The sequence below is a fragment of the Pelmatolapia mariae genome, linkage group LG20 (genome assembly GCF_036321145.2).
Source record: "Pelmatolapia mariae isolate MD_Pm_ZW linkage group LG20, Pm_UMD_F_2, whole genome shotgun sequence".
Lineage (NCBI taxonomy): Eukaryota > Metazoa > Chordata > Actinopteri > Cichliformes > Cichlidae > Pelmatolapia > Pelmatolapia mariae.
The window spans coordinates 12,426,855-12,440,608 of NC_086244.1; the positions used below are offsets into that span (position 1 = coordinate 12,426,855).

Sequence of the window (13,754 nt, forward strand, 5' to 3'; positions counted from 1 at the left end):
TCACCTCGAAACACTCAGAGTGAGGACAGAGCCAAAGTTTTGGTTTTTGAGCCTTCCACGCGAAGTGTGATTACGCACTCGTTCCAATAACATCTTCCCTTCTTGCTAATAGGACAGTTTATTTTCAACTATCAAAAACACAAGAGACATAAAACTTGGATTTCATGCGATTTGCAGTAAATTGTGTCTTACAGACTTTGTCATTTACATTTGTGTGACTCATTTAAATATTCCCCTGATAGTGAAACTTACAAATACATATGTTCACAATTGTCAGTCGCCAAACTAATACTGTGCCTCTTTAGTAAATCCAGCATTTTTTTTTACATCTAAAGCAGGTTTTGTGCTGCTGTAGACTTAAGCAAATAAGGCCCTAAGTGTTCAATCTTCTTTCAAATTCCAGCTTTTGTAATAAAGGATATTTTTCACAGACAATGGGGACACAACATGTGGTGAAGTAAGAAGTGGATTTTGTAGTCCAACTACAGCTTCAATCATGATCATGACTGAAGAATTAATTAATGGCAGGACTTCTTTGAGCAGTTTTGTAGGAATGGGGTCTAAAAGACACGTTGATGGTTTGGAGGAAGTAATTATTGAAGTTAACTCAGAAAGATCAATTGGAGAAAAAGAGTCTAAATGAACATCAATGGTACTGAAAGTAGCTGTAGATAATATTACATCTGTGAGATGATTATTGGTAATTTTTTCTCTAATGATTAAAATTTTATTTGTGAAGAAGTTCATGAAGTCATTACTAGTTAGCGTTAAAGGGATGGTTGGCTCAACAGAGCTCTGACTGTTTGTCAGCCTGGCTACAGTGCTGAAGAGAAACCTGGGGTTGTTCTTATTTTCTTCAATCAGTGATGAATAGTAAGATGTTCTGGCTTTGCGGAGGGCTTTCTTATAAAGCAACAAACTATTTCTCCAGGCTAAATGATGATCCTCTAAATTTGTGACACGCCATTTCCTCTCGAGCCGATGAGTTATCTCAGTGGGCATTTTGACAGTTATACCAGGGAGTCAAGTCCTTCTGATTTGAGGCCTTAATTTTCACAGGAACTAAAGTATCCAGAGTCGTACATAGTGAGGAGGTAAAATTATTAACAAGATGACTGACTTCTGTGGGAGTAGGCTGTGATGCTTCAGTGAATGACATTTCACCACTTGTAATTTTTTATGAAATATATTTCATATATTATCTTCAGTGTTGGCCTTGCCATCATGTTTATATTCTTAATGTGAAATAAGCATGAACCACACTGGCTAACTGTTCTGTTCTTGCAGTGAGTTTCCATCTTCAAAGCCAGACACTTTACACTTCTCCAATAAAAACAAGGCGTAACTTTTCTTGACTTTCTTGACGCTTCTCATAACTAATTGTTGCAAACATCCGTATTAACATTAACAGTCTCCAACTGATCTAAAACCAAAATACTTTGACTTGAATGACAAAAAAAATACAGTCACTGTACCCTCAAATATCAGTTATTTAGGCTTCAATTAAATTTTAACAAACTAAAAATGTTAGTTTAATAACATTTAAAATACGAAGTATACCAAAGAATACTCTCAGACAGATTGTTACCAAGGCAACAATGTAAAAGAATAATTCACAGAGGAACAAGCTAGTCACACCATGTTGTCTTCCATACCACTGACTACAACTGATTGCACTTTCTTAACACCAGAAGGTGGCACTGTGGTTCACAACACCTCTCAAACATTTTCATCCTCTCACGCTGAGAGCAGAACACAAACTGTCTTTCAGCTAAAAGTACACAGCCTAACAATCTTGTTTTTATAGGGTCATGGTCTCGTAGCAGTAGATGCATCACATACCCGTGAAACATAACAGTTTACTCCAGTAAAAGTAAAACGAATTAGAAGATAGAAGATTTTTCACCTCATCTCTGTAAAATGATGCTGTAAAAATGTCTCTAGCTGATAGTTTAGCAGTTGCTAGGCAACTGGAGCATTGAATTGAAGGCTGGACAATCCCATTTAACAGCCCCTTAGTTTGGGCCTTTGCAGTCTTCACATCCTTTGAAGGATGCAGCCCAGGAATTGGGAAGCCACTACAGTAACTTAGTAACACAGAGACAAGACCTCAATACCCTCAAACTGGATTAAAAACAACTAACTACCTAAAAAAAACACCACAACCACACACAAACTGTGTTAAGGTTGAAAAGCTGAACTAGCTCAACAGCATTATGAGAGAAAGCAAAACTCAGTGTCACCCACAATCTCTACCATGTCAATCATAGCCACAAGCTTCAGCCTCATTCCCAGCAACCCTCTGTCCAGCCTTGCCCTCAGTTATCTCCATGATAACACCACTACACAAGCAAAATAAATATAGAAATACATGTGAAAATAACCCCTAACCAGAAAATTAATTTAAAATAAACAGGGATTGAAACTAAACACTAAAACTCTGTATGCATTTCAACATTGTGAAGGTTATAATTTGTCACTTTCAGGCTCAGGTTGTTTAGGTAACGGTCTATGTATTTATCACCAGGTCATATGTAAATCACCTATATTCCTCACTCTCATTGACAGTACCCCACCCACTTCCCGTCACCCACAGTTTTTTCGCACAGTCTTCGGAAGTCGTGGAATATCATTCTCTTTCTATGGTCTTTCATCACTACATCACTGTCTATCACTTCCAGTACGTATGTAGATTAAGACTCAAAATTACCAATGGGAATTAATTCAATTTATTTAAACAGCACCGAATCACAAAAACAGTCACCTAAAGGCGCATTATATTGTAAGGTAGACCCTACAATAATACATACAGAGAAAAACCCAACAATCATATGACCCCTATGAGCAAGCACTTTGGCGACAGTGGGAAGGAAAAACTCCCTTTTAACAGGAAGAAACCTCCGACAGAACCAGACTCAGGGAGGGGCGGGGCCATCTGCTGTGATTGGTTGGGGTGAGAGAAGGAAGACAGGATAGAGACATGCTGTGGAAGAGAGACAGAGATTAATAACAGGTATGATTCAATGCAGAGAGGTCTATTAACACATAGTGAGTGAAGAAGCTGACTAAAGAAAAAATACTCAGTGCATCATGGGAATCCCCCAGCAGCCTACAACTATTGGAGCATAACTAAGGGTCACCTGGTCCAGCCCTAACTATATGCTTTAGCAAAAAGGAAAGTTTTAAGCCTAATCTTGAAAGTAGAGATAGTGTCTGTCTCCTGAATCCAAACTGGAAGCTGGTTCCACAGACGAGGGGCCTGAAAACTGAAGGCTCTGCCTCCCATTCTACTTTTAAATACTCTAGGAACAACAAGTAAGCCTGCAGTGTGAGAGCGAAGTGCTCTAATAGGGTGATATGGTACTACAAGGTCATTAAGATAAGATGGGGCCTGATTATTTAAGACCTTGTATGTGAGGAGCAGGATTTTGAATTCTGGATTTAACAGGAAGCCAATGAAGGGAAGCCAATACAGGAGAAATCTGCTCTCTCTTTCTAGTCCCTGTCAGGACTCTTGCTGCAGCATTTTGGATTAATTGAAGGCTTTTCAGGGAGTTTTTAGGACTTCCTGATAATAATGAATTACAGAAGTCCAGCCTGAAAGTAATGAATGCATGAACTAGTTTTTCAGCGTCACTCTGAGACAGGATATTTCTAACTTTAGAGATGTTGCAGAAGTGGAAGAAAGCAGTCTTACATATTTGTTTAATATGTGCGTTGAAGGACATGTCCTGGTCAAAAATGACTCCAAGGTTCCTCACAGTGTTACTGGAGGCCAAGGTAATGCCATGGCAAAGCTTGCCATCACCAGTGTGTGAATGTGTGTGTGAATGGGTGGATGACTAGATGTGTAAAGCGCTTTGGGGTCCTTAGGGACTAGTAAAGCGCTATACAAATACAGGCCATTTATCCAGAGTAAGAATCTGGTTAGATACCATATTCCTAAGATTTTCAGGGCCGAATAAAATAACCTCAGTTTGATTTGAATTAAGAAGCAGAACGTTAGTGGCCATCCAGGTCTTTATGTCTTTAAGACATTTCTGCAGTTTAACTAATTGGTGTGTGTTATCTGGCTTCATGGACAGATAGAGCTGGGTGTCATCTGCATAGCAGTGAAAATGTATGCTATGTCTTCTAATGATACTGCCTAAGGGAAGCATGTATAATGTAAACAGAATTGGTCCTAGCACTGAACCCTGTGGAACATCATAATTGACCTTAGTGGGTGAAGAAGAAGACAATCGACTTCTGTTGGAGTAGCGTTCAGGTAGCTGCTCTGCTCTGTGTTGGTCGAAGATGATAACAGTGGGTGGATTATATTCTTAAACTTAGTTACAGCACTTTCAGAAAGACATCTACTGTGATAAAGTCTACTCTCCACTGCTGTGTAATCAATTATTGTAAATGTAAATGTTATCAGGAAATGATCAGACAGCAGAGGGTTTTCAGGAAACACTGTTAAATGTTCAGTTTCTATGCCATATGTTAAAACAAGATCTAGAGTGTGATTAAAGTGGTGGGTGGGTTCTTTTACATTTTGAGAGGAGTGGGCAAGGCTGAGCATCAGGCTTTCAAATGAATTAAAAGTCTGTCTGGGTCTTTGGTTGATTAATAGGCTGGTGTGAAAAATTGCTGCCACACCGCCCCCTCGGCCTGTGCTTCGAGGTTTCTGGTAGTTAGAATGACTCGGGGGTGTTGATTCATTTAAACTAACATAATCATCCTGCTGCAACCAGGTTTCTGTAAGGCAGAGTAAATCGATTTGTTGATCAATTATTAAGTCATGTACTAACAGAGACTTGGAGGAGAGAGACCTAATATTTAATAATCCACATTTCACTGTTTTACTCTTTGGTTCAGATGTGGATACTGTATTGTTCTTTCTTTGTGATTTTTTATGTTTAAGTTGTTTGTTGCTGGTTTTTAGTTTGTTTTTTGTCTGTTTGGGAGCTGACACAGTCTCTATGGAGATGGGTTTTTGGGGGGGTAGCAGGAGGAGAGAAGCTGCAGAGAGGCGTGTAAGACTGCAACTCTGCTTCCTGGTCCCAACTCTGGATAGTCATATTTTGGGGGGTTTAATAAATTGGTCCATATGACATTTCTGCACTGCTTGGGCGAAGGCAAACTCAGAAACAGCGTTTACCCCCACCCGCTGAGTCAGGCCATCTAGGACACAAACAAACAAAAAGAAGAAAAAAAGGCCAAATTACAGCTTAAATATGAATAACATCTTGTCAATTGTCTTCAGCAGGGAGAAAGCATCTAAACTACTAGGCTGATTAAAATGAAAGTCACAAGGCAGAAATCAGCAAACTGCTGCCTCACTTTGATTCTCAAAGAGCCATTAGCTAAAAAGCTCAAAGCCTATAAAGATAAAATGAATAAACTAAACTATTTCCAGTGAAATGCATTTCTGTTCCTGTTTGTTGGATCTGCCAACGATAGCCTGCTGTTGTATATTCAAGCAGAACATACAGGAGAAGGCCATTTTTAAGCAGTTTAACCGAATTTGATAATCTCTAAAGTTCTGGGTTACAAAAGTCCCACAACCTTTAAGAACTTACCATTGCTTTATTTGCCTCCGGTCATTGCAGTTCATCTCATCTATGTTGTTAAATGGCAAATCCAGAGGCAATACCCCAGCATCAACAGGTTCAGTGCTGCAGGATTAACGGAAGGCTCTGAACTCCTCACGGAGGGCCCTGACTTCTCTGATCAGCTCTGTTACCGTAATTATAAGTTTTTGGATGGCTGCATCTATTGAAAAGAACAATAACACAAAGAATACTGGCTTGTGATAAACTGGATAAGCATTGTGATGAGAAAATCAACTATATCCATAAGTGATGGCTTCACATTTTGCATTCAGGTTTAAGTAGTTCAATCTGTTAAAACTGTTTACAATTTAGCCTTTTACATATAAATGAAATCCTATGTAAAATGTCAAAGTACAACATTTTAGAATTTGCCTCAGACTCTCTGGAATATAAAAAAGCAAAATATGATGATATTCAGTAGCATAAATTAGTGTTTTGAAGTTAAGATTACAATGAAATTGTGATGCAGCTCATTGTTTCAAAGCATACCGTTGTTAGAGAAGGCACTGAACGCAGACTATGTGCTGGGGAGGTCGCATAGCTGTGTAGGTTGGCGAAAGGAGCCGGCAGCTGGCCGGGGCATCATGATGGTTGCTAGTAGTGGGTTGGGGGGCAGACTGCAGAGTGGTGGAGGCTGTTTAGAAAAAAAAAATTAAAATTAAAGATTACATACACGTCGTCTACAAAGGTTCCTGTTCTCACACACACACATATATACACACACACTAAACATTACATTAGTACCTGGTACTTTCACACGTGGTGCCTGGGGAAACCTTTTATTTTGGAGGTTGCTCATCATCAGAGTCTGTAACTGTATAAGGGATTTGGTCTAAAAGAAAACAAAACATTAGTATTGAACTGCATTGTGTTTTTTGCTTATTTTGCCTTAAGTTACAGTAAAATTTACAACATCACACAAAAATGGTAAACTAACAATAATTTGAAGACATGAGTATCTTACTTGTTTATGGTTGGATTGTACTTTACTGATCTGAATTGAGAAAATGAAAAAAAAAAGCACAATGTCAATAAAAAGAGGAAAAACATGATATTCTAGATAAGTTCCAGGTAGGGTATGACATGAAAATGTTTTCTTTGTTCAGTGTTGGTATTGTCTGTGAAATTTATACTTTTCTCCTTCTGTTTAAGTTAGCTTTAGTAATATCATACATACGTCGACCTTCAAATAACGAATAACTAAAAATCAACATCAGTTCAATGTCTCCTTGCTATTTGGGTAACTTTATGAATAAAATAAAGTTCACTATCAGTAACATCATAGCACCCACCCAGCTGTATAGAAACTCCATCATGCTAGCTAGTACGCAGTACGAGTTATTGTAACTGACTGTAAAAAGTCAGCACAATGAAAATAAACTCCACCTAAACTTGGTTTATATCTGACCCAGATAGACTGCAGGTCATAACTTCTTACCTGAAGTTCAGTTCACCTGACACTCGGACCGGCGGCCGCCTCGGGTCTCTCCTCCTCCTGCCTCCCCTTTCCCTCATCCACCTGCTGGCCTCTGTGGAAGCTCCACCACAGCCACCACCAAACAACTGAGTTATTTTTACACATCTGCCAGCATCTGGCCAATCCACCACCTTTCACTGTTTATACCGTTACTAAAAAAAAAAAAAAAATCATCGGCCCATAAAAACGAAAAATCACCATCGGCCCACCAGGCAAATGCCCAGCTATGGTTGTGCCATCACTGCCATCAGTTAACCCTTCGTGTGCCAGCTGTGGCACGCGTGCTCAGGGTTGCCGACCCCTGAGTTACACTATGAAGCAAGGCAAGTCTGAGGGGGTCCAACCCTGTACTAATGAAGTGGTAGAGAGTACATATCTGTACATAGCATTTTATGTTTGGGGGGCTATGTGGGGCTGCACGGCATCAACGCATTAGCTTGGTTAGCTCGTTAACGCGTTAGCGCCATGCAGCCCCTCACACAGGGTGATCCGCGGTAATTGGCTAACGGAGATTTGCCACGTTAATGCGATTGTGGCGTGAACCTCATTTTAACGAGATTAATGCTGACAGCACTAACATAAACATAAAAGTATACTGAACAATCACACAAAAGCTGCCTTGGCTGGTTGTCGACCTAGCTTTCAAAGAAGATCCAGGATGGCAGTAAATAACAGGATGGATGCAAACAGCTCACTCGTGATTCACTTTCAACTTCCATCCATCCATTCTTCATTTTGAGCAAAGATTTACCTACAGACAACTTTAAAAGTAAAGAATCTGATTTAATATGCTTTTTATTAAGTTTGTTTTCAAATACTGACAGAAATATAAACTTTTTTGTTCTGTAGTTTCTTTGTTGTAAATAAATCTCATGGAAAGCCTGTTTATTTCCCCTTAATGGTGCTACATCTGTAAGAAAAAATGCATTTGTAGGTTTTAATTAAATTATGTTGTTTGTGCCCATGAAAAACTTGCCAAATCTTCTGTGGCAATGCCAAACACCTTGTACTGCTATTGACTCGTTTTGAGTTTCTCCTAGCCAACTTGCCATAAATCCTGATTGAAGAATAGGATGCCACGTGTCTGTTTCTTCCACATACTACTCAGGCTCTTGTTTGTTAAATGGATAGATTGTTAAATTGCCAGTATGTCTTGTTTCTTCAAACTTCAATCAGCTAATCCAATAAACAACATCAAACAAGAGTCAGTAACAGAATAAGCTGTTTGGCATTGGCAGATTTGGCAAGTTTTTCATGGGTGCAGCACACATACTCAACCACCCACTAAGAGGAAATATACAGGCTTTCCCACAAGTATAAGCTTTACTGTGAAAAAAAAAAAGTTCTTACAAGAAAGAAATGATCACCCAAATACAAACTTCCGTACTTTTTGTTCCATGTTTAGCTGCATTTTGGGATAATGTGGAATGGAGTGAAGCCAGTGATGTTACAAGACATTTCTGATGATTTAATGCTTGCTTCTCTCTGTCCTTGTATGTCTCTTTCCCTGCAGATGTATGTGACGTGTACCGTGCAGGCAAAAGGCACTCGTCTGGCTAAGCCAGTGTTGTCTCTCGGGCTAATGTGTCTGGCCTTCCTCACTGGTTTGAACCGTGTGGCTGAATACCGCAACCACTGGTCAGATGTCATCGCTGGCTTTATCATTGGCACTGCCATTGCCACTTTCCTGGTGAGACTCGTACCCAAAGCTCATGTGTACTGTAAACTAATTGAAATAACTGATTTAAGAAAGTTTTTTGTTACTCCTCAGCCATAAAAGGCTGATTGGAGTTTGTGAATGCAATAAAAATAAATAACTAGTCTGTCAAATGGAATAAAGTCTGTTCCTTCAAATATATTTAATTCCTTTACAACTCCAATCTGGAAAGTTAAACATATTAGTGTTCTGTAGTATATCAGGGTTGTTTCAAATGGGTGTACATTTGTGTGGGATTAATGGAGACTCCGTCATTTCTAGAAACTCCCACCATGCTGTCAGAAAGGAGCTGATATATAACAAATTTCCCACGTGTGGGACTAATAAAGGTTTATCTTACCTTAGGTTTATCTTACATTGATGCTTTTAAAGCATACATGTTGTTTGATGCTTGAGCTAATGAATGGTAGGTCAGAAATCTCTATATTAGTGCGTAGTGCCTGTTCTATGGCCATACCTGGAGGGTATGTTTTAACCATCCTGAGATGTATTGTAGCCTGTTGGCTAAGATGTAGTGGTGAAAGTTAGGCATATCTAGTTCTCCTTTATCTTTAGTCCTTTGTAGTGTTTTTATGCTAATCCTGGGTGGGTTTATCTTTCCACGGGAATTTAAAAATAGATGAATCCAGAGATCTAAACCACTCTGGTTTGCATAATTTGCACACTGTTAGAGCTCTGATCTACTTAAAAACAACGACGGTTTTTACAGACAGAAACATGGCTGTGCCATCGCCTCCCCGGTGTCACCTATTGTAGCCAACCTTTACATGGAGGAAGTGAAAAGAAAGGCTCTTGGCTCTTTTAACCCTTTATTGACCATGGGCCCGCCGGCAGGCCCATTTTACAGGTAAATTTGAAGGGCCGGTCAATAAAGGGTTAAAGGGAGAGTGCCCAGCCACTGGTACAGATATGTAGACGACACCTGGGTCAAAATCAAAACCAAAGATGTAGAATCCTTCACTGCTCACATCAATGCTATGGAGAAAAACATCAAGTTCACCAGGCAAGACAAAAAAAGATAACTGTTTGATATTCCTGGACTGTGCCGTGCGCATTGAAGAGAATAGAAACCTCAACAATGAAGTGCTGGAAGCCCACACACATGGGCCAGCACCTCCTCTTTGACTCCCACCACCCTCTGGAACACTAACTTTGATTAATCAGGACCCTACACCACCAGGCAGAACATGTTCCCTCTAAGCCTGAAGGGAAGAAGAAGAAGGAATGTAAAGGAAGCTCTTAAAACATGCAGTTATCCTAACTGGGCTTTCTTCAAGTCAGCAAAGAAGCACAGAAAAGAAGATCAGACACCAACTAGGGAGGATAAGAAAGACAAACGCAACAACATTGTCGCCGGTGTATCTGGAAAAAAAAAAAAAAAACTCAGGAGGGTCTTCTCCAAGCACGAGGTACTCCGAGGTACATCAGACCCAGCAACACACCCAGACACAAACTGGTTCATCCCAAAGACAAAACTCCTAAACACAAACTTAACAACATAGTATATGCTGTGCAGTGCACTGAGGAGTACTCAGACCTCTACACTGGAGAGACCAAACAGCCACTTCACAAACGCATGGCACAACACAGAAGAGCCACCTCCACGGGACAAGACTCTGCAGTCCATCTGCATCTAAAGGACAAAGGTCACTCTTTCGAGGATGCCAATGTTCACATTTTGGACAGAGACGACAGATGGTTTGAAAGAGGAGTGAAAGAAGCCATTTATGTCCACTGTGAGCGACCATCTTTGAACAGAGGCGGTGGTTTATGACACCAACTGTTTGCCATCATTGGGGAATAAGTGCGGAGAACAGCCGAACACAAGATCACCCTGGAGGAAAACTCCCCTGCAGCGACCCTGCTCCCTGGAAAATGTTTCAGGTTCTGGGGACACACCGCCGCAGAACAGGGGTAATACCTGAGGTTCAGTGGAGACAGCAACCTGGGATGCAGGACTCTCGGAAGCAGGGGATGGAGCTGGCATAGGCATGGTGGATCATTACTTTTCTTAAAAATGCACAGAAAAGAAGACCAGACACCAACTAGGGAGGATCAGAAAGATGAATGCAACAACTATATATTTTGTTGGTACTGTGTGTATGTGCCACATTGGCCATAGAACCATACTAATTTAAAGATGTGTTATATTTGCGCTTGTAGGTGGTGTGTGTGGTCCATAACTTCAAAGGGAAGTTACTACTGAGCGAGGAGTCACTAGTGGAGCAGCGGCCCAATATAGCCATGTTAAACATAGGCCAAGGGGAGAGTCCGCTGGAGAAGTACATCACCTCACAGGTTGGTACTGCCCAACAGAGCACACTGCTAATTAGAATACGCTTTTTTAAAAAATACTTCATCACAATTTCACACTTTAAGAAACTGAAGCTAGTTGTTTAAAAAAGGAAATAAGTTTATAAATCAATGGACAGGAATAAATGTTGGTGTCTTAGTTAAAGACTTATGTGATCAAGAAATATTACCTCCGAAGTCAAACATCAGCCTCAAATGGGGAAAGGAGAAGTTTAATATGCTAAGGTAACCTTAAGAGTTGTAAAAACTGTCAAGACACAATGTTGGATTATACAATCGCTATAAAAATCTAAAGAGTTAGGCTGTGTGACTTTTAAAGATACCACTTCGATAAAGTCAGGAACTCAAATACAATCATATACGACACCCTGGGTAAATGCAGAACATCAAATCAAGCATGTGTGTTAGATTTTAAATACAGTGATAATGGGACTAGTGTCTTCAACCATCATTGGTAGAACGTTGGAATGTGTGCAAAAGCTGATGCATTTAAATCCACTGTATCTGATGTATGTATTAGTGTAGAAACATATTTGACTCAGTCTGCATACCAAGCAAACATACAGGTCATGTGTAGCATGATTCCAATGTTAGGACACTTTGATCTAACTTCTACTACAGTGTTCTGGATCGTACAGTGCCGTGAAAAGTCCCATAGCTGATCACACATGTTTCAGATCATCAAAGAAATGTATAATATTATACAAAGATAACACAAGTAAATACAAAATGCAGTTTGTATAACAGGCCTATATGAAAAAGCAGCGCCCCCCCTAAAATTAATAACTGGTTGTGTCACTGATGCATATCAAGCAATTTTCACTTTTTCACGTAGAGCCTCGTAGGCTTGCATACCTGAGCTTCTTTCTATGAATAAATCAATCATCATTTAAAAACATTTTGTATTTACAAAATGTATTTGCATTAAAATAACGCAAACAACATTCTGGCAGCAATGTTTCATCCTATATTGATCTGCCATTTCCATGAGAAATAAATTAATGAAGGAGACAGAATCTAAAAATCTCCACTGAAACCCAGACTGTTGATTTGGTACATCTGGTCTGCTTAATAAGAGTTAAATGTGACATGAGAGGAGTCATCTACAATCACTCTGCAGAGTAAATGCATCAAAGTATCAAATGAAAAACATGTTATGCTGCTAACAGTCAGTACAGCACACTGTAGTGCAACAGGAAGTCACCGATTGAGTGAATTCTGTGTGGGTTCGTGGTGCATCAGGCTGCACCAGCTGACAGTAAATTTTAATCAGGATGAGACAGCTCAAGTGGAAACTATTCCATGAAGTGTGTTACAGGAGCCATCAGAGGCTCTACAGGTTCCTCTTCCCTCTCCACAGTATGGACAACCTTGTGTCACCCCGCATGCAGCACATATACCATATTTCCCTGTCTGTCGTCAACACACCTCCATACATTGTCCCATCAACTTATTAAACCCTGGCCAATCTATTCCCAGAAACAGGGCAAGCGTTTGGGAGCTGGCAGCAGCCTCAATTCTGTGCTTTCTGCCCTTGTACTTCATTTCCACTGGTACTACAGGATATCAGTGAACATCCCCAATGTACACACTTAATATCCACCTACAAATGCCCCTACCAAAGACCCTCTGGGAACCAGGTACTGTTGACTCAGGGATTGCCTTTACCCCCTTGTATTCTTTCTTGAACACTGGATGTCTCTCCTGGATCAGGGGAAGATGTCTGAGGCCTGGAGACCTGCACCACCTGGCCATCCTGCATGAGCGGCCACTTATTTCCCTTCTACAGCCACGCCACAAATCATACCTCACTGCCATGATGCCCATGTTGAAAATCCTGATTAACCATACATAAATGAGCAGTGTTGGGACTAACGCGTTATTAAGTAACGCGTTACAGTAACTACGTTATTATTGTGGTAACGAGCACAGTAACTAGTTATTATGCCAAAACCAGGAACCCGTTACTCGTTACTGGGATTTAGATAGGCTCGTTATTCGTTACTTCGTGTGGTGGATATCGCGGAGCTTCCACAGATTCAGTAACATTAGCAAGTGGTGGAGACCAGCAGGTGGATGAAGGAAAAGGGAGGCAAGAGGAGAGACCCGAGGCGGCCGCCGGTCCGCATGTCAGGTGAACTGAACTTCAGGTAAGAAGTTATGACCTGCAGTCTATCGGAGTCAGATATAAACCAAGTTTAGGTGGAGTTTATTTTCGGTATGCTGACATTTTCGTACTGCGTGCTAGCTAGCATGACGGAGTTTCTATACAGCTGGGTGGGTGCTATGTTACTGATGTTGAACTTTATTTTGTTCATACGGTTAATTATTAGAGTTGCCAACCGTCCCCTAAAAAACAGAATCGTCTGGTATTCAGAGAAAATATTACGCGTTTCGTATTGAGGTGAAAAGGAACACAGTTTGTCCCGGACTTCAGCTACAATGAAAAAGACACAAAGCTGGAGCTGCACAGCTGCCTCTTCCTCTCTCATTCTCTCCCGTTTCTTTTTTTTTTTTTTCTTTTTTTTTAACCTGTCCCGTTTGGTTCTTTTGCCATCAGAATTATTGTCTAAAGGCGAAGAAAGATGCCCAACGGATTTACTTTACCAAATTGACCATCCCAGCCTTGCCGTAATGGTCCATTTGATTC

At 40.4% G+C, this 13,754-nt stretch overlaps 1 protein-coding gene across 1 annotated transcript in view; it reads left to right on the plus strand.

Moving 5' to 3' along the window:
• Positions 1-13,754, plus strand: part of LOC134618937 (phospholipid phosphatase-related protein type 5-like) — a 116,368-nt gene that overhangs the window by 77,339 nt on the left and 25,275 nt on the right. Inside the window, exons 4-5 of the mRNA XM_063464567.1 lie at positions 8,588-8,764; positions 10,955-11,089. Coding sequence (XP_063320637.1) covers positions 8,588-8,764; positions 10,955-11,089 — 312 coding nt within the window. The remainder of the gene's footprint in view (positions 1-8,587; positions 8,765-10,954; positions 11,090-13,754) is intronic.